The sequence below is a fragment of the Theobroma cacao genome, chromosome 4 (genome assembly GCF_000208745.1).
Source record: "Theobroma cacao cultivar B97-61/B2 chromosome 4, Criollo_cocoa_genome_V2, whole genome shotgun sequence".
Lineage (NCBI taxonomy): Eukaryota > Viridiplantae > Streptophyta > Magnoliopsida > Malvales > Malvaceae > Theobroma > Theobroma cacao.
In genome coordinates, this window is record NC_030853.1 from 24253897 (window position 1) to 24278190 (window position 24294).

The 24294-nt window shown below is 34.0% G+C and overlaps 1 protein-coding gene across 5 annotated transcripts in view; it reads right to left on the reverse strand.

Moving 5' to 3' along the window:
• Nucleotides 482-24294, reverse strand: part of LOC18602419 (zinc finger BED domain-containing protein RICESLEEPER 3) — a 29807-nt gene continuing 5994 nt past the window's right edge. For 2 of the 5 annotated variants that reach the window (XM_018119472.1, XM_018119473.1), the window contains exons 4-16: nucleotides 5969-6112; nucleotides 5754-5888; nucleotides 3338-5243; nucleotides 2862-2896; nucleotides 2660-2770; nucleotides 2513-2570; nucleotides 2255-2403; nucleotides 2058-2140; nucleotides 1868-1979; nucleotides 1515-1607; nucleotides 1327-1407; nucleotides 995-1221; nucleotides 482-903 (exon numbers count right to left, since the gene is read on the reverse strand). In XM_018119472.1, coding sequence (XP_017974961.1) covers nucleotides 759-903; nucleotides 995-1221; nucleotides 1327-1407; nucleotides 1515-1607; nucleotides 1868-1979; nucleotides 2058-2140; nucleotides 2255-2403; nucleotides 2513-2570; nucleotides 2660-2770; nucleotides 2862-2896; nucleotides 3338-5243; nucleotides 5754-5888; nucleotides 5969-6112 — 3279 coding nt within the window. In that variant the 3' untranslated portion in view covers nucleotides 482-758. Of the gene's footprint in view, nucleotides 904-994; nucleotides 1222-1326; nucleotides 1408-1514; nucleotides 1608-1867; nucleotides 1980-2057; nucleotides 2141-2254; nucleotides 2404-2512; nucleotides 2571-2659; nucleotides 2771-2861; nucleotides 2897-3337; nucleotides 5244-5753; nucleotides 5889-5968; nucleotides 6113-24294 lie in introns of those variants that run through there. The other 3 variants (XM_018119474.1, XR_001927536.1, XM_018119475.1) reach the window with 3 other exon arrangements.

Consider the following 24294-nt stretch of genomic DNA (forward strand, 5'->3'; position numbering starts at 1 on the left):
AATGATTTAAAACCCTATGTAACTATCATAACGTAATTAATTATTTAAACTCATTTATTTGGATAAATTTACAAAGGTTCAAATCATGACATTGGTAAGATTTTAAAATATTTTTTTAATTAAATGAGTTTTAAATGTTTTTTATTTAGATATCAGCACTTAAATTAACTAATATCTAAACGGTTGATTTTGGGTAGTAAGTATCCTAATCCCTTTTTTTTGTTGGCAAAAACCAATTATAAAATCATAATTTATATGCCATTGACAAAATACAATTAAAAAGCAAAAACAAAATGAACTCAAACAAAAATAGTAATGAAGAAATATTTCTTTTAGATACGTAGATGCGAGTTCTACTTAGGGATTAAGATTTTATTGACAAAAACTTATTGTTTTCTTTGCACTGTCCTTGTCAAAATTGCCTCTCACCTTGTATGTAACAAAATTATTCCATCATTGAAAAGTAGCCACGTCCTTGGAGTTTAGAAAAGCAAGTTGAATACATTTGTCCTTTTCAATTAATAAAGCAAGTTGTAGAATTACATTCGTTTAATCACACTTAATTAAAACTAATATGCTTCTCACATGACAATCCACTTGGATTTGGCTTAACACTTTAGATCTAAATTTAATCATGATTTTCCTTTACGATTTTCTAAAAGCTTCACATAAAAATGTCACTTGAATATTTTGGCAATAGGTGTTAAGAGACGTTCCTCTCACCTCCTTTTAAGCCCCAAACGAAGCATCTTTGCTTACTATTGACTATGCAGTCCTCCGCGGTATATATCAAGGAAGGTACGAAGTCGAAAGTAAGGCATGTGTTGTTGTGTAAAAGGGAAAAAATCACCATGCGTGAGGCAATCAGCATACTTCATCACAAATAGGCCGCAATCAACCCCGCTGTTGCATCACAAATAAAGAAAAAATAATAGTAAGATGAAATCGAAACAGTAAAGGTGGAAGAGATCTAAATTTTGAAGGAAGGGCTTACTTCTTTTGCTCAGGAATATCAGAACGAATTTCAAATGGCCATTCATTTGCATTTTGATAACCAAAGGCTGGCAGTAGCCATCTTTTGAACCACCCTAAGATTGCTTGTTTTTCAGCAACATTATACGTTCGCGAAGATATATTTGAATCCAACCACGAAAATGTCCGCTTCTTGGTATCAACACAGAAAAGAACCCAATGTGCAGATAAACATGCTGGTAGAAACAGCTATACAATCACAAAATATTATGGCATGCGACCGTTAGCCATTACAAACCAAAGGAAATTTCGAAGGGCGGAGAAAAAATTGTACTGTCAAACATAAAAGCTTACTTTTTGTACATCTTTTAGCTTCTCATCTTTAAACCAACTGAATACTTGACTTTCTGATCTGGATCCTTCAATCAAGTAAGTCTGATAATTGCATAAGAGGTCACATGTTACTCAACAGCATCCGTGATAAAACACAACGATTTTAATTCAAAATACAACGTTTTTCTTCACAAGATAAAAGTTCTTACAGCTATCCAAGAGTCAAATGAATAGTGACTGACGTACGCTTTTGGAAATTTATCCGACCTCTTCTTAAGCAATTTGAAGAATGTATTAACAACCTGCATCACAACAAAAAAATTAATATGTATTCACATATTTGCAAACAATAAAATAGGGCAAAAACTTAATTAACTATAGTAACAGCATGTGGAATACATACTAAATTGAGGGGAAATTAAGGATTTGCATCTAAAACCCCCTCACCATGATGCATAAAGATTCAGGGGTGGCACAATTTTGCCACGAACATCTTTACCAGCAAGGCTAATACCATTCTTTAGCTTACGCTTCAATCTCTGTATATCTAATGATTACTTACCGAATCATCAATGTAGTACTTCACTTGAGTTTCAACACCATGGGGAACAGTGAGTAAAGGTGCTAATTTGTAATCCAGCACGCCAAACTCCTTATCTCGTCCAATCAATTTTCTGTCACAAACTTTGACTGTCAACTTATATATATTCACTTCACATGCCATATCAAATTAAGCTAGCAACATAACATACCCACTCATCTTATGATTTCGCCATTTATTTAGTCGTTTACGCCCCTTTTCTGTAAGGGGTAAGAGTAAATATCTTCGAACATCCTATAAAAATCAAAATTATAAACTATAAACTATATACACTTCAAAATACTATATATATATATAGTGAGTGTATAAAACCAAAAGAAATAGAAAATGAAATGAAGTATGAAGTACATCTTCACGCCATTCTCCTTGCTCCCTCCCTGCTATTTCACCATCAGACTCATCAGAAGAGTAGCACTGAAACTCGGACTGATTGTCAAACGATGGACTACCATTTGGTATTTCGATTAAGCCGCTAGTGTCTTTTCCATGATTAGGTTCTGTATCCAATGGGGTTTAACTTCTATCAGTAAATCTGGCTTAATAAAGTCTTGAGCCATTTTCAACGGTAAGGAAACCAAAATAAAGTAGCCTGTTTAGTTGGAATACCTGATGATTTTAATGGCCTCCCTTCTTGCCGATCATTCTCTAACGGAAGGGCTCTCGTCTGTTAATTTCAAGCGAAATAACAACAAAATTTCCAAATTATCTCAAAAAATATATTTATTAAAAAAGACAGAAAAATCATCATTCAACCAGCATTTTGTAGGAAGCTTTGGCTTTGTCTGCATTGTTAGTTTCTTCAGAATTCCAATTTTTGCAGCTTTTCACCTCACGAGTCTCTTTCTCCTCCCACTTCCTTTTAGCCTATCAAATGAAAATGCATTAAGCTAACTCAGTTTTTCCAGAATTTGTGGTTATAAACATTTAATTGAACACTTATATCATATGTACATACCGTATTTTGCATTGGTGCGTGATTTGCTCTGTCATCTGCCATAGTAAGTGAAAATCAAAACCAATATCATAAAAAGTTAACAAAATTGTCATGTTGCAACGGTGTAAGCTACAAGTCACACAAGATAGCGCAACAAAAGCGGTTGAGTGCGTTAGAAGCGTCATCTTGCCTAGTTTATCTCAAGGTGTTAATACCTCTAGCAAGAGTGTATTGGTCTTGCGAGGTTTCAGTTTTGACAGAGTTATCTAAAGGGTATCAATAGCTCGGTTCCATGTTAACAAAAACTAGAGTTTTGACCCACGTCTCTGTCAACGGGGTCTTTCAAACGGGTTTTTAAAGCAGTTTAGCATAGGATAAGGTCTTTTACTCTTCATATATATATATTAATATTATTAGGCTATCCTTCATTGTGCAGAATTAGGAAGCAAACGAGACAACCACATTTCTGTTTTGGCTAAAACTAGAACTGGACTTACTTCCTTTTGGCATTTCCAACCAGTTGTGGCTGCATACTAATGCTTCCATGGTCTCGGGGTTCAAGCCATTGTGGGCTGGATTTGTGATCACGGCACTGAAATCCGAACACGGTGGAACAACTAACACAGGCATTGCAAGGAGATCATGAGCCATCCTTCCCAGTGTAGGAAACCTTTCAGAATTAACACGCCACCAATCTAGTACATCAAAGAATGCTCCATCCAAATGGAGTAAAGGCTCTTCCAAGTAACAATCAAGATCTGACTTCCGTGAGGATACCTCATTAAAGTTGCTTGCAGATGCATATCTACTGAAGGAGTCCAAAATAGAATCATTAGCACTCTCTGTACTTTGTCTTGTTAAACAACCAACTGAAGCAGATGTGGTCCGATTTCTCGGTTCATAGGCATATTCAAAGTAAATATCCATAAGATCTCTATGAAATCTCTTCAATTGCCTCTTACTATCACGACCATAGATCTCACCATATGAAAACTCCACAAATTTAAATTTTAACCGTGGGTCAAGAACGGCTGCAATAGCGAAAACCAAATTACATAAGCTCCAATGGTCATCGAATTTCCTCTTCATCATGAAAGGATAATTTTTCTTTTCCATTTGAAGAAATTTTTTGTACATGTCACAGAGCTGGGGAAAGTACGTATTTGCAGTAGAGGAATGAGTTTGCCTAAAACTACTTAAATTGTCATAAAAACCTTTCAAATAACTGTGCAGAATTAGTGCCCTCTCCCATTCCTCTATTGATGGATTTACTTTGAAATGGCCATCAATTTGCTCCAGTTGACAAAATATTTGTCTTGATTCCAAAGCGCTATCAAGTATGCTAAAGTCCGAATCCAACCCTAAAGGACCATAATCTGTTGATTTCCCACCTTGTAGCGTCACTTGATTTATTGCTTCTTGAAACTTAAGTTTTCCATGTTCTAATTCAGTAACATATTCAATTGATTTCCTTAGCTTCAAAAGAATATCATCTATCTCATGCAATCCATCCTGAATAAGGGTGCAACTACTATAATAATGACAGGAAGAAAGGGAAACTTGATCGCTAAGACAACTTTCTTTTATCTGTTGAAGTATACCATTATTCAAAGAAGAATTATCCACACTTATGGAACATACTTTCTCGCTCATATTCCACTCTGAAATTGAGTTTTGAATAACTCTAATTATAGACCCTGTGCCATAGTTATGCTCCAGATTTTTGAAGACAAGAATCTTCCTCCTCAATTCCCAATCATCATCAACAAAGTGGGCTATCAAACAACAATATGCATTCTTTCTAAGATTGTCCTTCCACAAACTAATTGTCAAACTGAACTTACAAGCAAACTGAGCAAAACATTGTTGAAGTTTCTTCTTCTCTTCCTCATAGATGTGATGTATGTCAGATATAATAGTTGCTTGCGATTGAAATTCAAACATCGGCTGCAAATTTTGCACAAAAGATTTAAAAAATTCTTGCTCAGCCACATCCAATGGATATTGATGCTTAATAATCATTTTCACTAAATCCAAGCGGCTCTTTTCCTGATCAAACATTGAGTTTCCTTCGCTCGTATCTCGATTTGTTAAATCACCTGTTTTAACTGAAAGTTTCAATTGTCTTTCCTGATATTCATTTTTCTTCCTTGGACATCTTTCCAAATGATTTTTCAAGTGTGTGGTTCCACTCGCGCTTGACCCCGTTAAGTCTTTGCTACAATGATTACATTTGGCCAATTGTTTTCCATTTTCTTCAAACTTAGTGAATTCCTTCCAAACTTTAGATACCAACTTTCTCTGTTTGGTTCGTGGGAGTGCAGAGTTCTCCCTGTTTGCTTTCACCATCTCGTGGTCAATATTGGAAATAGTCTGAAAAATCCCATTCTTTTCTCTGATTTCCTTTCAAAAAGTAGACAAACTGAAAATAAGTTGTGCGTACAAATAAAAATCAAATTACCAGTGCATACTAAAACCAGAGTACAAACTAGTCAGAGAACTCTTTACCAAATTAAATCCAAAATCATTTGAATACAAATTAGACCTTCAAAGCACATTACAACAACTAAAGTTTCATATAGCATTATATAATCATTTGGAGACTTAACTTAAGCATCAACCACTTAATTTTTTATATTTATGCAGGCATTATGCATACATTGATGTTGGCAGCTATCCAACCAATAGCCATTTTTCACTGAGAGACAGAGGAAGAGGACGAAGGACAACTAATTGAAGTGCTACTTCTCAAGTTACGTTCCTGATGTTTCCTTGTAAAACTTCAAGTTAGTTAATACGTTCTTACTGTAACTATATACTGTACATTTTTTTCTCTAGATTTATGGAGAAATAAGAGTCCCTAATCCAATTGTCACCTTCAATATGAGTAGTGATTAAGGAATGACCGCTTACCTGCAGTTGAGGCTCATGTGTTTCCAGTAATCCGTTATAGCTCCTTAAATTGGTTGCATTAAAGTGTTCTGCGCCAGCCATTGATGAAGCATGTATGGATAGATACGCAGGGTGGAAATTTGAAGTCGCTGCCTCCTAAAACCAAATGTTATTGTCCGTGAATGCTAATTGATGACCTTAGAATAAGATAATGTAAATACAATTAAGAAGGGTACCTGCCCATGAGGCCCTTGTATTTCCACTACATGACGATCCTTTAGTTCAACTACATTCAGAGACCTTGATGCGTTGGAATTTAAAAATTGGTCGTTAGAGGTAGCTGGTGGAGAGCTTCTCATTGGCATCTCCTCCCAAGGAATGTTTGGAATGGCTTCTTCCTGCAAACCGACTTCAGTGCCATGAACTCTTAGCTTTACAAACTTTGTCTTCATTTTTTTCAAGTCTTCGAAGATACGAAGTGCCAAGGATTTTGGTTCCTCAAGTTTTTCCTCAGATGAGGACAAAAAGAATTCTAGTATATAAACATCATCAGTATAATGGTTGACTAGACAGATTGCAAGGGCCGCATGCAAGCCTGCCTTCTGTGCAGCCTCAGCAAATGGATTGCTCCTAAGCTCAGTAATATTTGGTTCAAAAAGGAAGGGCTCATTTGATTGAAGCGCTTGTCCAGCAGTATCTTCACATCGTGGAAGATTACCTTGTGCACATTTTTCCAGGAAACGCTCATACGGACGAGGATTCTCATCGTAATAATAATTAATATAAGAGTAAGTAGTTTCGATGGATAGAGAACGTTTCTTGTTTAGACCTGACATGATTCCATTCGGGGTTCCTGTTGGGAAATTACGGAATTGTCTCTAAAGAATTGGCCCAAGATCTAACCCAATCAATAGAATAAAGAAGGAAAGAAATCAAGCACACCCACAAGAACACAAGAATTACGTGGTTCAGTCTTTTGATGACCTACGTCCACGGGCACAACAACAGAGAAAAATTCACTAAGAGAAAAATCAGGAGATTACAAGAACAGTCTCAAACTCATAACCCTTATCCCACGTAAACCTAAATCACTCTCTCTAAATCTATGTGATAATTATTCTTTAACCCATAGNTTTTCTTTTTTTTATTTTTATTTTTTCAAATATCCAAATTTATTACTTTTATGTTATTGAAAATTAAGAAATATTTCAGGAAACATTTTTTCTTTTTACTTTTTGACTGATTTAAATGGTGTCAATATTAGTCATTCAAAGTTTGATGGTAAAATTTAATCACCAAATTAGATACTGATAAATTTGATTCTTATTCCTTAATCCTAAATTAAAATTTCATTGCATCAATACTTTAGAAATAAAGTATATTTTCTAGTTGATTTATTCAAAAGATTTTAACAAATCAAAGAATAATTTTAACTATACTCCCTCCATCCCATTTTCTTAGTCCCTTTTATTTCTTTTCGATGTGTCAAAGTTATGTTCTTTTTTTTTTTTGAACACAAACTACTCCTTTTTATATATATTTCAAATTTACTTTCAATGATTTTTTTTACTCTTTTGTTATTAAAAACCTTGAAACATCATTTTTTTTATAAAATGGTATATAAAATTTTAATATAAGATAGACTGATTTGAAATTTTTTTCTTAAATTTTGTGAAAATCAAGGACATAAAATATGAGATTTAGGTAGCTTTATGTCATCAAAAGGGAGATGGATCAAATAATGAACTTGCGTAATTGCCCTAAAAAAGTATATAACCTATAGATAATTGTATTATCATTATGGGCGCTATAAAACATGAATATAATGGAATGTGAATTTATTTATTCTACTTTGTAAAACATTGCATAAGAAATATACCTTGGATAGGGTTATAGCTGATTGGATTGAAGTGGTCCACCGCATCTGTGAGTTTCCAAGCCGATGTGAAATGCAATAGGCCATCGTCGTTTTGAAAAACCACACACCCAATATCCTCATGCTCCCCAGACACGATATCCGGCGCCAGTGGAACTGGAAGAAGGCCATTCGCTCGCAAGAGGGATCGCCATTGAGCCAAAGTCTGGTGTCGCTCAAGTCGGTCTGTCCCTTCACATCCCACGATGTTTACTATCTGTTGTCTACAATACATTAATTTGTAAAATTCCAAAAAATTGAAGTAATATTGAAAAGATTTCTCCAACCGTTTGATGAAATTGGAGTCATTATGGTCAGCATATTGCTCTTCTATAATCACAATCTCTGGGTTTATCTGCCTCAACTTTAACAACTCTCTCTCCATTACTCTTGCATCTGCCAGCAACTGGTGAAGTTTACAGTGATAATAGACGATTACGGCCTCATCCGTTGTCCTTGTGAAATCCGCCTTAGACGCATCCACATCACCCAAACTATTGGCATAAACCACTCTCAAGTCCTCCAACTTAATTCCATGTCCCATGGCCGCCGTAGTGAGATAGTGCTTACTTTTTTCTTGTTGGAATTTTACTATTTTTTCCAGAAATGGTGATACTATGACACTTACACGGACTGATAGAAAATCACCGGAAGCATTAGCTAGTGATCTAAACAAGTATCTCCAATAATATAAAGGTCGGAATAAGAAGGTAATGAGGTGCAATCGTTTCTTTCCCATACAGGCAGTGTTGATGGCATCGCAGGAAAAATTATAAAGGAAATAAATGGGTGGAGGAGTCAGCAAAGTGAAATAGGCACTGGCAGAAGAAATTCCGTAAGCTCGGCGAACTAGAGCTTCCGCAAAGTATTTCACAACATCGCTTTCTTGCCGGCAGGATTGGTCGGCAGCAAGATTCCAGATCCGCTCCAGGAGTGAGTCGGCAAGAGTCAGATTCTCGTCTTGAATAGCTTTAGCGCAGGCGACTAAGGCGTCTAAAGCAGAAGAGGCCATCACTGTACGGAAATACTAGAAATTTGGTCGAGGCAAAACTGGTAATAAGACAGTGCAGATAAAATTTGGAATCAAGGAAAAGCAAACTTGGAGGCGCCAATGAAGTTGAGATTAAGAAAGTAAAACAAATTCGGGGGCATCAAACATTTGCACCTTGAAATATAAGAAGATGACAACTTTTCCAGCAATAGCTTGTCCCCACACCTCACGCGGAATTGAGGGACCCCCCATATTCCAAGCCAAGCATCAGTCACGCGACTTCGTGGAAATTACTACAAGCAGTTTTCAATCAGAATTGGACTAGTCAACCATTCCGTTTGTCGAATTAATATTAAATTAAATATTAGTCGCTCTGCAATCCATTCTGTTTTTAAAATGAATTAGACTAGTCAACCAAAGCAAAACAAACTCATTGCACAAAACAACTTATTAGTTGCCTCATCTGTCATCTCACTAGCTACAATTGATCATTCATGGCATGTTCAAACCAATAGAACAAAATCTAAACCGAGCTTAATAAAATCCAATTTCTTCCTTTGGCTTTCCCTCGTGTATCTCCATCTTTTTTTCAAAAGTAACAACTTATCATATATTTTTTTTGGGATAAACTTTTTATTTTACTTGAATAATTGGTATAAAAAATAAATTTAAAAACAATGAGTAATACTTACTTTTCGAAAAAAGAAAGCAATATTGATGAAGATAATGGAAATTGGAAAGAACAGATAAATGAGAATTTTTTTTTATTATTATAAATCTCGTTATTGTTGCTATGTAGCTAAGCTTGGTACCGAACTATACAAGTTTAGAATAGTATTAAAATCATTGGACATTTACAATCACTGTAGTGAGAAGATTAAATGATTATTAAAATCAAATAGTTATTTTCATTTAAAAACATTTACAATTGAGTAAACAAGTGGTATCAATTTAAGTGATCGATTTACTATTTTAAATCATCAATCATACTTACAAAATTTACACAACTTTTACTTTAAAACCGTTGGCTCTTAAAAATAGAAACATGAGCCCCCTGTCAAATTGTAGAATTACCCTAAAATTAATCTAAGTAGACCCATGAATGACCTTGGTCTGTTCCCACCCCTAGTGATTGGTTCAATGTAAAAAAAATAAAAAGAAAAGAAAAGAAAAAGAATAAGAATCAATTTCTGAACAATTGGTTAAGAATAAGCATCACAACTCTGCTCTAGCTCTACTTGGATTAAGTAGCACGGTTTCGATTCAAGAATAGCAGCGGCACAAATACGACAACAAATAAGGAGACGAAAAACAGAGTCCATGTAGTGAACTTCAGCTTCAATGGAAAAGCAGTTGCAGTGGCGTGGCAAAATGCTGCGGCAGCTAGAAACAGTGGAACTTTTTCCAACGCTTGTGCAGTTTAGGTATTGTTTTGGCTGATAAATAATGCAACGAAGAGAATGACAAATATAAGCAAGACAGCAAAAGAATTGAAGATATATAATATTAACTCAAGCTTTTGTGTACAGTACAGGTCTTAGTTGAGAGTAGGTGCCAACTTCTTATTGAGCATCTGAAATCTTTTGTAACTGTAGAGAGTTTTTCTTATCACAAAGCTAGATTTCATATGCCACTAGAAGTCTTCCATCATGGTTCAAGACTTGTGATGGTACACTAGCTGGAGGGGCCTTAATAAAATTTCACTTTTCAAAGAAAAAGTTGATGTGCTTAGAGTAGAAGAATTAGATCGATCAGACAACTATGGGCAGCTCACATCATGGAGCACGCCTGTACGACTGATTATGGGTCATGGCTGAAGTCCATGTAGTGAACTTCAGCTTCAATGGAAAAGCAGTTGCAGTGGCGTGGCAAAATGCTGCGGCAGCTAGAAACAGTGGAACTTTTTCCAACGCTTGTGCAGTTTAGGTATTGTTTTGGCTGATAAATAATGCAACGAAGAGAATGACAAATATAAGCAAGACAGCAAAAGAATTGAAGTATTTGACTCATTTTATCTTTGGATAATGCTCATTACGTTCATTTGTGTTGAACACTAATTGCATCAATCTTGTGTGTATATATGTACAGTGGGTCAAATGAGACTATAAGGAGAAAAATGAAATGTACTGTCTTGAATCCTTTTTGCTTAGTTAGGGAGGCAAAGAGAAAGAAAATACGCAGGACACTTGGGGCATTTAATAAAACTACAAATAAAAATCCATATCTAATGGATATTGATATTTTATAAAATTTTATGAAATCTATTAAATTGCATCTTACTATCACAATTATAAAACTTATTATATAAAACTCCACAAAATTTAAATTTTAAGCGTGAGTCAAGAACAATTGTAACAACAAAAACTAAATTACATCCTCCTATAATTGTCACATTTTCTCTTAATCAATGTAGTGAATGGATAATCATTCTTTTTCAATTTAAGAAATTTCTTATATATGTTATAGATCTTGGGAAAGTATATTCTCAAAAACTATTTTAAATGTCATAAAAACCTTTCAAAATTGTGCAAAATTAATGCAGTGACTTATCCCATTCCTCCATTGATGGATATATTCTAAAATTACTATCAATTTACTCCAGTTGACAAAATATTCTCTTAATTCCAAAGCGCTATTGAGTATGTCAGTCTGAATCCAATTTTAAAAGAAGATCTTTATCCCATGATTTCTCACCTTATAGCTTCACTTAATTTACTGTTTCTAAAACTTGAGTTTTCTCAATTCTGTCTCACTGTTCCTTATCTTCAAAAATATATCATCCATCACACGCAACTTATGGTAGCTGGTGTAATAACAACAGAGAAGTAGCCTTAATTACGATCACTTTCTTTTATTTGTTGAACAATATCATCATCCAAAAAAATTTATCTACAGTAATCTAACTTAATTTCTTATTCATATTTCCACTTTGAGCTTCGAATAATTTCAGTTAAAGTATTTGCAATAGTTATACTCTAAACTTTTGAAAGCAAGAATCTTCATCTTTAATTCCCAACTTTTATTACCAAAGTGTACTATCAAACAACTTTTATTGCCAATTTTTGTTCAGCAATATCTAATGGATATTGATATTGATACCTAATAATTAGAATTTTATGAAATATGTCAAATTGCATCTTACCATCTTAATTATAAATCTCACTATATAAAAACTCCACAAATTTAAATTTTAACCATGAGTTAAAAACTGTTGCAACAACAAAAACTAAATTACATTTCCCACAAATTATGTTAATTTCTTAACCACCAACATAAGAGTCTTTGGTGAAATGATAAAGTCTGAGGAGAAAGAAGTCAACTTCCATGCTTTCAAGTAAAAGATCAAGAGTTCTAAGCCAACCAATCAATGAGGATGTCAGACAATTGAGTGGAGAGGATGTAATGAGCTAACTTTTGTATAAAGCAATGACAGGGTAGAACTATATAGGAGACTAAGTCTTTTGTAGTTTAAGAGAAAATGTCTCTATTTCAAATATTGTAATAGCACTTGATGGTATATTTAAAAATATTTATTAAGTCTTTAAGGAAAGAAATGTCTCCATTTCATGCATTGTAACAATTATTGGTGACATATGTATAAAAGTTTGTCAGCTCTTTATAAGGGATGAGCAATTGACGAATTGTTAAGTTACCTCACTAGTTAAGTTATGTTTGTAACTAACCATCTAAAGCCGCCCCTATAGCCCAAACATGTGCACTTTCAAATATAAGAAGATGACAACTTTGCCAGCAATAGCGTGTCCCCACACCTCACGCGGAATTGAGGGACCCTCCATATTCCAAGCCAAGCATCAGTCACGCAACTTCGATTAATATAGTCGTACTTCGATTCTACCACCACTCCACCAAAAAAAACCCTTGCTTTATAGAGAGTTGAGAAATTTAATCGTTTTTTTAAAATCATACTTTTCACACATTAGATTCTATTCACATTTACTAATTAATTATAGAAGTGTCATTAATTATAACTCTTTCACGTCAAAATTTTTTCAGTACCATATGGGAAAATGGGACCACCTTCATGCTCTTTTTCCCCATTATTATATTTAGAGTTGATTGTCAATTAATTGAATATGACATGTATTTACCAGCATTAATCAGCATTCACATCAACGGTGCTTAACAAGATCCAAATATATATGAGCATGACATGTATTAAGAACTATTATTCTTAGGATTGATCATTCATGACGTGTTCAACCAAATTGAATAAAATCTTAACGAAGCTTACCAAATCCGATTTCGTTCTTTTACCTTTCACTCATGTATCTCTTTTTAAAAAAAAGTAACAACTTAGATACAATGACAAATCAAACTAATCCTTAATTAGGGAATGTTTAATAAAGATACTAATCAAAGTTCAGTTTTACATTATCTTTCATTTGGCAAAGCACGTGTTTTTATGATAATTCATCTTATATGCTATATTCCATATGTGGAAGCTTATAATTCTACCACAACTCCAAGGCACAGCCTTATTATTATAAGCTTTTATTAGAGTTGCAAAAAATCCAAATGTTGCATTCCAACAAGTTGTTCTTAAATCTTAAAATAGCTAAGTTCCAATTAACAGGTACCCAACTTTTAGTATAAGTAACACTAAATCCATCTCATGCAAGATAACAGAAGAAGTTTTCTGTCGTTAACTACAACTTTTATGGACCAAAAGATCCAGAGTTGCCATTTACAAGCATGATAGTACATCAGAAAATGATATGAACTTCCCACAAACAATCCAAGAGTTTCCAGCAGAAAATGCATTCTTTTTCAGCGGTTAAAGATGTCTTCGAAATAATATGTGAACACAGAAAATATCACTTAGCAACGGATCAAATAGAATAAAAGGCTCTAGAAAATCATTTGTTAGTAAGTTTTGCCCTCCTTCATACTCTTCTACACGTCAACCATTATAAAGCAGTTTAATTCTAAATGAGCTAAAAAGGTGGATATGTCAGTGATATTGATTTGTTTGGAGAGTTACAGAGAGCAGGAAACGGACATTCAGGACCCAAAAACAAAAACTTTACAAATACATAAACAGAAATAATATATACTAACCTGGAGTGCAAGGCAGACATTTTCCATTTCTGCATCAAAGTTGGGCTTCTCTTTCACAGTGACAAGTTCCAGCACAGCACAGCAAGACATCTCAAGAGGTTCCAACGCTGGTAAGGCAATAGAACCACCGACTTTACGGTTGACAGCATGTGAAAACCGCAAGTACTCATCCTCACTGTAATGGGTTACATTAGAAGTCCACTCAGGAACTCTAGAGATGAAAACACGACCGGGAAGCCCAGGGAAGGAACGCGGTTTCAGTTCTGCAGAGAAGATATACGTCCTTCACACGTCACGATAACCAGAAAGTATCTGGTCTAGCAAATAGGGCTGATCAGAAGTGGTCAACATATACTGATCTCCATGCTTAACTGGAACCCATACTTTTGCCAAGATGCCTCCTCCAGATGACTCCTTAAACAAGGGCAGTGCTCTAAGCATCTTCTCATCAAGTGATTGTCCAACTGGCCTTGAAATCAACGAGTTTGCCACATCTGAAGTATTATTTTGTCTATTACCACCATTATTTCGTCTAACACCCTGTTCATCGGTATCTGTGGAATCCAACGGATTACCAAAGTGCGCATCTGTTTGCTGGAACACCATTCTATCCACACAATTATAAGAACCACCCATGCCACTTAACGCATCACCACCTTCAACAAAGGTACCAGAACTTTGTTCTGTAATATTTAATGAATCAAGAGAGGCACAAGGAAAGGATGGATAGGAGGACAAACCGAAGGAGGCAAACATCTGATCTGTAGCTGCAGGGCTGTTACACCACCTAGCATAAGAATCGAAGTTCATGAGCTCTGAGAAGTTGAAAGTATCCTCAGAAATTGAATTTTTGGTACTGCCACCTAACTGTTCCCCACCAAAGATGACAACCAAAATTTTACAGTCTCCAAAGCCGCCGCAAATCACTGCAAGAGAAGTCCACTGCTCTCAATCAACATTAACTCACAAAACCCACCTCAGATTCATCCACTCATACATAAAAATTCAAAATTCTAAATAAAAAACCCAAAAAAGAAGTACGTATCAAAAAGATGAAATGAAATTTCTGGTGAAATGAACCAAACATCGAATTCAAGACCCAGTGCACTATTCCCAATCAAAAGAAAAATACTTTACTAAATATACATGTAGCACAGTAATTTAAGAAATTGCCAAAATTGGCAATTCTTTTTCCTTTTATAAAATTCAAATGAAATTCGAGTGAAATAAAATGAACAAGAAATGAAATTCCCAAAACTTCAAATAAAAGAAAATCAAAACGAAAAAAAAAAAAAAACCTATAAAATCTGAAGCTCCTTGAAATTTTGTAAAAAAAAATGTCGTTATATGATATTAATATAATGTTGATGTAAAAAGTGAAAAATGTTATATGATCACATTAACATGTCATGTCATTATCAATTATGATATNAGTAATTTAAGAAATTGCCAAAATTGGCAATTCTTTTTCCTTTTATAAAATTCAAATGAAATTCGAGTGAAATGAAATGAACAAGAAATGAAATTCCCAAGACTTCAAATAAAAGAAAATCAAAACGAAAAAAAAAAAAAACCTATAAAATCTGAAGCTCCTTGAAATTTTGTAAAAAAAAATGTCGTTATATGATATTAATATAATGTTGATGTAAAAAGTGAAAAATGTTATATGATCACATTAACATGTCATGTCATTATCTATTATGATATATTAGTATGTCATTTTATAATTAATTATGACATGTTGACATACCACATTAACTTATGTGATCTAAAATGACAAATGATATTTTGACTAAGTAAATCATTAATTATAAGAATTCATTTAATTCAAAATAAAAATATAAAAATATATTTCATTCAAAGTAAAATTATAAAAAATTAATTGAACATAATAAAAGTATATGACTTATTTGAATTTTTTTGAATAATTTAAGAAATTTTTTTAAATATTATTCCAAATAAATTTAAAAACAATGAGCAGTAATGATGAAGATAGTGGAAATTGAAAAAGAATAGATAAATGAGAAGCATTTTAAGAAAAAGAAGAAAGTAAGTGAGAAATTGCTTTTTTTTTTTTATTAAGGAGGCCTTTGCTTTGCTGGGGATTATGAATCTCATTATTGTTGCTATGTAGTTAAGTTTGGTACTGTACTATATGAGTTTAGAATAGTATTAAAATCATTGGACATTTACAATGACTGGGGTGAGAAGATTAAATGCTTATTAAAATCAAATACTTATTTTCATTAAAAATATTTGTAATTGAGTAAACAAATGGTGATTGATTTACTATTTTAAATCATATCAATTATAAATATAAAATTTATTTATATTTTTTATTATTTTATTCAACAAAATTGCACAACTTTTACATTACAAGCGTTGGCTCTAAAAAAAATTGAATCAGGAGCCACCTGTCAAATTGTAGAATCACCCTAAAATTAATCAAAATTTATTAAACTGAGCAGGCCAATGAATGACCTTGGTCTGTGTTCCTCTGTTCCCATCCCTAGTGATAGGTAAGAATTGTAGCAAGGGAGCTGCAAAGCCGTCAAGTGGTTGTGGTTAACAGGTCAAGATTTTCCCCTTTTCTTTTCTTCTTTATTATTCTGAGTGACAGAGGGCTCTGTTTTTGGAGCTTAAGTTTTGATGTACTTCGAGAACAACTTTAAGCACGTGTTATGATGTTTGGATGTCATGACTCATAACATAACCTTATTTAATGAAAATTTTTGTTTTGCCGCGTCTGACGGAGAAAGAAAAACAATTCATGATACTTGCTAAATTTCCTCCAAAATAAAAATCTACTTTGCCCGTAACCATACAAGCATGCCTCACAGTCTCAGCCAATAAATGGAATTAATCAAATCACACTTCTTCTTTTTTTTATATTAACAGTTACACCATTTTTCAACTTGAAATAGCGGAATAAAGAAGCAAATTAAGTGTGGAAGTAATGGCAAATAAATGGAATTAATCCTATAGATTTGGGAGGCAGTGTCTGCAACACCAATACAAGGTAAAATGCTACGATTACTAATTATCTGTTTCCTTGTACATAGATTTTTTTGTACCATATTGATCCAAAGAAATAAGGGGAAGAAGGAATCAATTTCTAAGCAATTGATTAAGTATAAACATTACGACTCTGCTCTAGCTCTACTTAAGAAGCACTACCTCGACTCAAGAATTGCGGTGGCACAAACACGACAACAAACAAGGAGACGGAGAACAGAGTCCATGTAGCGAACTTTAGGTTCAATGGAAAAGGAATTGCAGTGGCGTGGCAAAATGCTGCGGCAGCTAGTAACAGTGCAACTTTTTCCAACACTTGTGAAGTTCTGGCATGGTTTTGGCTGATAAATAATGCAACCAAGAGTATGACAAATATAAGCAAGACAGCAAAAGAAAGCAACACGAAGGAAAAAGGGGGCTCCTTGTCCTTGGATTGATCGGTTTGTGAAAATTGGAGAGAGAATCCAAAGGCAAAAGTGAAGCAAAATGTCAATATTGCACTTTGCCACTGTAGATGCGGCTGAGCAGCGAGTAAATTAAGTAGTTGTGACTCCGCATTGAAGGAAGGGGACGTTGACGGTGGTGGGCGCAGAGGCAGTGTCGACGGCGGCGATATTTCTAAGTCGATAACAGGAGAAGGCAGTGATGATGGCTGCTGCTGTTGTGATTGGGGTGACTGTGATCTTGTCGTGTCTAATTTAGGACAAAGTCGGAGGACAAGTGCTGCAATTAGAGCAAGAAATGCTTTAACTTTCTCTTGAATAACGCCCATCACGTTTATTTGTATTTAAACACCAATTGCATCAACCTTGTTGCGCGTGTATATATATTTATAGTGGGCAAAATAAGGCGATAAGGAGAAAAGTGAATAAAAAAAAAGCTAAAAGAATGTGTAAGCTTAAACCCCCTTTGACAATATAAAAAAATGGAAAGATCCGATTATTACCTCCGAATTCTCTTTACTTTATAAAAAAATGTGAATTTGATGATGACTAAAAATCCCAAATGTAGAAGCCTTTTATGTCAAGAGGGTATGGCATGGGACTGGACCACTAGGGTCATTGTCTTGGATACTTTTTGGCTTTTTGCTAAGTTGGGGGGCAAAGAGAAAGAAAATACACAACACACTTGGGGTATTGGACTTTGGCTCACCTGCACAAACTATTCTTAAACAGCTTATCGGATCGAAGTTTGGTGTTTCCTCGCAAATAGACCATCAAATGAGAGAACAAAACGAGAGAGAGAGAAGGTTAAGCTAAAGGTACTTAAAAAATGAGATAAAAGACGTGCGGTGCGGTGACTTTATGTTGAACACAAGAAAATGTGTGTTTAAGTTTTAAGGACCGAAATTCGGATCTTATGGCTCTCACCGCGGACAGGAAGTTGGAAGGGAAGGTCCAATAGATGAAGACAAGAAAAAACGAGTGCAAAAAGAGGCTCGCTCGGCTTAACACAAAATGACTTTTTTTTTTCTTACCTTCTTTTGGTTTGCTGCAATTCTTCTACCTCATATTTTAGCTGAAATAATTATGAAAAAAAAGACCGATGAACCAAACATGCAAAGACATTATTATTAAGTTTTACTTATGATATTAGATTAACTAGGAATATCCTTATTAAACATTTAAGAATTGCACCTATATATTTCATCCTAAACCCTAATTAACCCTAATAATGAGAATTCATGATTTGTGTTTAATTTTTAGAGGTGCAAATTAAGTGCATTGCACCTATTTATTTCCTCCTCTAAAATGTTTATCAGGGTAGTTTCTTTTACATGTTAATCAAATGCTACATTATCAGGAGAAGGCAGTGATGATGGCTGCTGCTGTTGTGATGGGGATGACTGTGACCTTGTAGTGTCTTGAACGCCAATTGCATCAATCTGGTTGTGTGTGTATGTATAGTGGGCAGAACAAGGCAATATGGGGAAAAGTGAATAAAAAAAGCTAAAAAAATGTGAAGGCTTAAATCCTTTTGACCATACGGAGAAAGTGAAAAGATCCGATTATCACATCCGAGTCTCTTGCACTCGAATTTAACTATGATTAAAAAAATCCGAAAGTCACCTGCTTTGACGGGGTAAGGAAAATATATAAGCCTTTTTGAAGTCAAACGGATAGCACATGGGTCTGGGCCACTGGGGTCATTGTCTTGAATACTTTTTCTAGGCAAAGAGAAAGAAAATACACAATACGCTTGGGGCCTTGGACCTTGGTTCACCTGCACAAACTACTCCGAAACAACTTATCGGATTATAGTTTGGTGTTTCCTCGCAAACAACCAATCAAAAGAGAGAACAAAACAACACAGAGAGACCTTATGCTGAGATAGACCTTAAGCTAAAGGTACTTAGAAATTGAGATAGACTTTATGTTGAACACTAGCAAATATGTGTTAAAGTTTTAAGCATGGCCCCCAAAGAAAGGCAAATAAGTGAAGACAAAGAAGAAAACGCGTGCTGAAAAGAGGACCGGCTCGGATTAATATAAAATGAATTTTTGTTCTTAGGAAGTTTCCTATAAATTTTCTTATCCTTCTTTTGGTTTGGAGCAATTTTTGTACTTGATATTTTAGCTGAAAGAAAGATGAAAAAAGAATGATGAACCAAACGTACAAAGACTTTTTTTTTATACTTATGATATTAGATTAACTAGTAATATCCTGATTAAACATTTAAAAATTGCACCTATATATTTCATTTAAAGTACCCTAAACCCTAACAAAGAGAACTAGTGATTTGTGCTTAATTTTTAAAGGTACAAATTAAGTGCACCTATATATTTCATCCTCTAAAATGCTTATCATGGTTATTTCTTGTACATGTTAATCAAATACTAAAAGTATAAGACTTTTACATTTTAGGTAAAGGAAAATAAAATTACAAAATTTTAGGATTATTTACATAATATTTTAAATATTTAACCTTCCCTCAACTTATGCAAAAGCGTATCCAAAATCTTGAATAAAATGCTTCACATACTTTCAAATCACTCCTTTTGTTTTCCCTTAATCTTCACTAATTTTAATGAAGAAACTTTTAGAAAAGTTGCTTGTACAAATTACAAGTTAAAAGTCTGATTATAGATACTTAATAAGATTAGTTAAATTGTTATTTAAAAAAATATTAAATTCAAAGAGACGTTATATTTTAATTATTAATCATATATCTTTTTAAAGATATCACGTTAAGGTTTTCTAAAAAAAAAAAGAAAAAGATAGTAAACCAAAATTCATTTCCTAATATCAGACGAAAAGGAGAACGAAAAAGTAACGATGTGATCATGCAAGCCAAGTGTTATCCACATAGATGAAGGGGTGATAGGAATTAGGTTAGGGCCTATAGTAATGTACCACGGGCTTGACATTTTACGGTCCTTGTCCGGTTGGGCGTCGCAGCTCAGCCCTGCCTAGAAACATTTTTAGGATGTTATTCTTCATCAGAGTACCTCTCTTGAAATTTTTCGTTTTTATTAAAAAATCTAAACTAGCTAACCAAACAAATGAACCTTTTAGATTTGAGTTTTAAAACTCTTACTTACCCTAAATAAGAGTTAACAATAGTTTTTGGTATTTTACAGAAATATATTTTTATTTTTCTCAATTAGAATAAATATGTAACTGTGAATTAAGTTGTTAATACATCACCCAAACTTATGGCGTAAACTACTTTCAAGTGCTTCGACTTGACTAATTGCCTGCTTTGCCTTATACGGTATCCGGAACCTTCTAGTGCATCATGGGCTGAAAGGCCTACCTCCAAAACCTTCGGCTATCTATCTTGCTTCGTGCTCTACAACCTTTCGCTCAGTTTTGCCTCCGTCAAAACAATGCCCTGCAACTCTACGGCCCATTTTCTACTTGGGCCTTCACCCTTCTGACCCACTTATAGTATACTTGGGGTCTGACCTGGACTTGGGCCATGACACAAATACTAATAATTTTCTTTTTCTGAAACCAAGTGCCAGTATCTTTGTTCCTTTACTAACAAAATTGTCAATCAAAATAGGAGTAGCATCACAAGCTGTCCATGGCTCAGGTAAACCACCAGACCTGCGGGTCTAAACTAACTTGGATTGGGCTTTGGACAGGATATTTTAGGTCCAGCTCGATTTGACATAGGATTACATTTAATAAAAAATTATTTTTTGTTTACTTTCATTTTTAAAAATATTAATATAAAATATTTTTAACATAATATCTAAAAAGTTCTTAAACTATTTAAAAAAATTCAAATAAACCATTATACTTGTATTGTGTTGAATCAAACTCTTATACTTTTATTTTAAATTAATTAAACTCTTATACTTTTATTCTAAGTCAAATAATTGTTCATAACTAATAATTAATTGAAACAAAATATCATTTATTATTTTATATCACATGATATTAACATGACATTAACGTGACATATTAATATATTATAATAAATGATAATATGACATGTTGATGCAATTTGATGACATGATTATTGTATTTTTCACTCTTCACATCAATATTATGTGAGTAAAATATAACAAAAAATATTTAAATTAATGACAATTAATCAATCATTAATTATAAAGGCTTATTTGATCCAAAATAAAAATATAAAAACTTGATTAAATGTAATAAAAGAATAAATATTTATTTAAATTTTTTTAAGTAATACTTTTTATATATATATATATATATATATATATATATATATATATATATATATGATATAGTTACTTTCAAGCACCTATTTGGGAAAATATGGCCATCGATGACTATATTTGATTTCAAGAATAAAAATCACAAAACTAGTGATTAATTCAGAATTAAATAAACCAAAAGACATGCGTACAAGTAAAAGTCCAAAATTAAGGCTTAATTCCTCTAAATTTGTGAATACCCTTTGAAAGTAACAAATAGACCATGCATGCCGGCTATAGCACTACAAACTTTATGTTGACTTCACTAATAATATACATTTATTCGCAAAATAATATCATGTCAAGTCCATAACCTTGGCTGATGGATCCTTCCCAAACGTATTCTTCCACGCAATAGATCAAGAAATGTACGACGTCGGAAGTGAGGCATGTCATCTTGACTGAAAGGAAAATAATTCCCATGTGTGAGGCAGTCGGCATATTTCATGACAAAGAGGCCACAATCCACGGAGCTGCATTGTCAATGAAAAGATTGAGAGTGTAACGAAATACCATTTATAAAATGAAAAACTAAAAGCTTCACTAATTCTCTTAAATGAGGACAGCTTGCTTACTTCTTTTGCATAGGAATATTTTCTGGGACAAGAAACGGCCAATCCTTGGCATTATTATGACCCATGGATGGCAATAGAAACTCTGAAAACCACCGCCTGATCACCTGTTTCTCTGAAGCATTGGACATTCGAGAATATTCGTTTGGATCCATCCATAGCAATTTTTTATCGTCAATGTCAGCATAAAAAAGAAGCCAATGTTCGCTCCAACACATTGGCAGAAACAACTGCAGTGAGTCAGCGACAGAAAAACGAAAGTGATAATTGTGCCTACCTATAGATTATGAGTTATGACATTGCATTAAACAGACTAACTTATAGGGAATAAAAATAGTTACCTTGCTCACGCCTATCAAGTCCTCTTGTTTAACCCATCTTAACACTTCAGATTCAGCCTTTGATCCATTAATCAAGAAAGTCTGAGTTCATCATATATAGTTGAAAAGTTATTCTCTTGCCAATGATCATACACATATAAAAAAAATCTTAATTATGATTTTAAATAAAAGGCCCTTACAGCTGTAGCAGAATCGAAGGAATGATGCTTCAGGTATTTATGTGGGAACTTCTCATACCTTCTTTTAAGCAAAATGAAGAACCGATTCACAACCTTCAAATATGGGCAAGGCACGTCTTAATATATGCATTCAGCTTATCATTTCAAGCTACTAGTATATTTCCAAGAAAAAAAAAACCGAAAGAGAAATATTATTTTGAAAGGACACTAACCGTATCCTCGACATAATAATTTTTTACATCTCCTGAACCAATATCATCTTGAGGAATTCTAAGCAAAGGTGCTAATGCTTTATCCTGTATCTTATCTCGTCCAATTATTTCTCTTCAAAACAGAACAACAAATAAATAAATTTCATTATGATTACAATGATATCAACGCTTAATTAAACTATCATATTTGATAGGATGTATCATGTAATGGCACACATACGTACCCACTTATTTCATGACTTTGCCATTTGCTCAAATGTTTTTCTTCTTTTTCCGTTAAAGGAGAGATCAAATATGCCTGAACATCCTACAAAAATACAGAAAAACAACAAAAGTAAGAGTATTTTTTTTTTTTGGTTAGTTTATGTTAAAAAACCTTTTACTAGTAAATCAATTTCTGAAAATTTGAAATCTTTGCCATTCAAAAAAGATTGAAAACCTTTTAGGCATACGAGATGTTAAATAGTACTAGCCCTAGATTTTAGGTTGAGTTTCCTCATATAGGATTTAATTAATAAGTACAAAATAGGAAGGGTATTGCTTGTACCTTCTCTGACCATGCTCTGGCCTCCCTCCCTATTTCTTCATTCCATGGTGCTTCATCATCAGATTCGGAAGAGAAGTGGTCTAACTCCGAATGATGTGCAAGAGGTCGACTATCCTTCAATTTGACAGTGAGGCAGCCTATGTTTCCTCTCTTATTAGGTTCCACGTTTGAAAAAGCTCGGTCGAAATAACTAAATAGCTAACAGAGATAATATGATGATAAGAATGGATCATGAAGATATTACTTACTTGCCCTTGGAGATTCTAACCAATCCCTGCCGCATATCATAGCCTCTATGATCTGAGGATTTAAGCCATTGAATATTGGATTGTCCATCATAACTTTTTCAGCCAAAGTAGAACCTGATATGATCGATGACATAGGCATTGCTAAGATATCACGAGCCATCCTCCCAAGAATAGGAAAGCTTGAAGCATGTCCGCGCCACCAACCAAGTACGTCAAACTCCATTTCGGAACACATTACAGGTCCCTGAACATACTTATCAAATTCCGACTTCCATGAAACCTCAGTGTTAACATTCCTTTTATAATTGTACCACCTATGGAAAGATTCCATTGTATTTTCTTCAGCTTTGAAAATTTTCAAGGAATTTTTATCATCGAAGAGAGATGTCCCACTGTACATATTACTTGCATATTCATTGAAAAAACCAGTGAGAGCATTACGAATGATTGCCAAGTGAATCCGGGCTGCATCAAAGCCATAGATGTTATTGTATGAGAACTCCACAAAATCAAATTTAAATCGTGGATCAAGAATAGCTGCAATTGCCAAAACCAAGCTGCACGTCCTCCAATTGTTATCAGATATCACATTCATCAATGGATAGCCTTTTCTTTCCTGCTCACTCAGTTTCTTGTATTTATCATAAATGTCCAGCAAACATGCACTTGAAGTTTTGATGGCACCATCAATAGATTTTCCGACATTTTGAAGCACGTCATCCATCTCACTTGATTGATCCTTAGCAAGGAGACCATTAATGCACCCATCACAGCTGATGTAAAATGT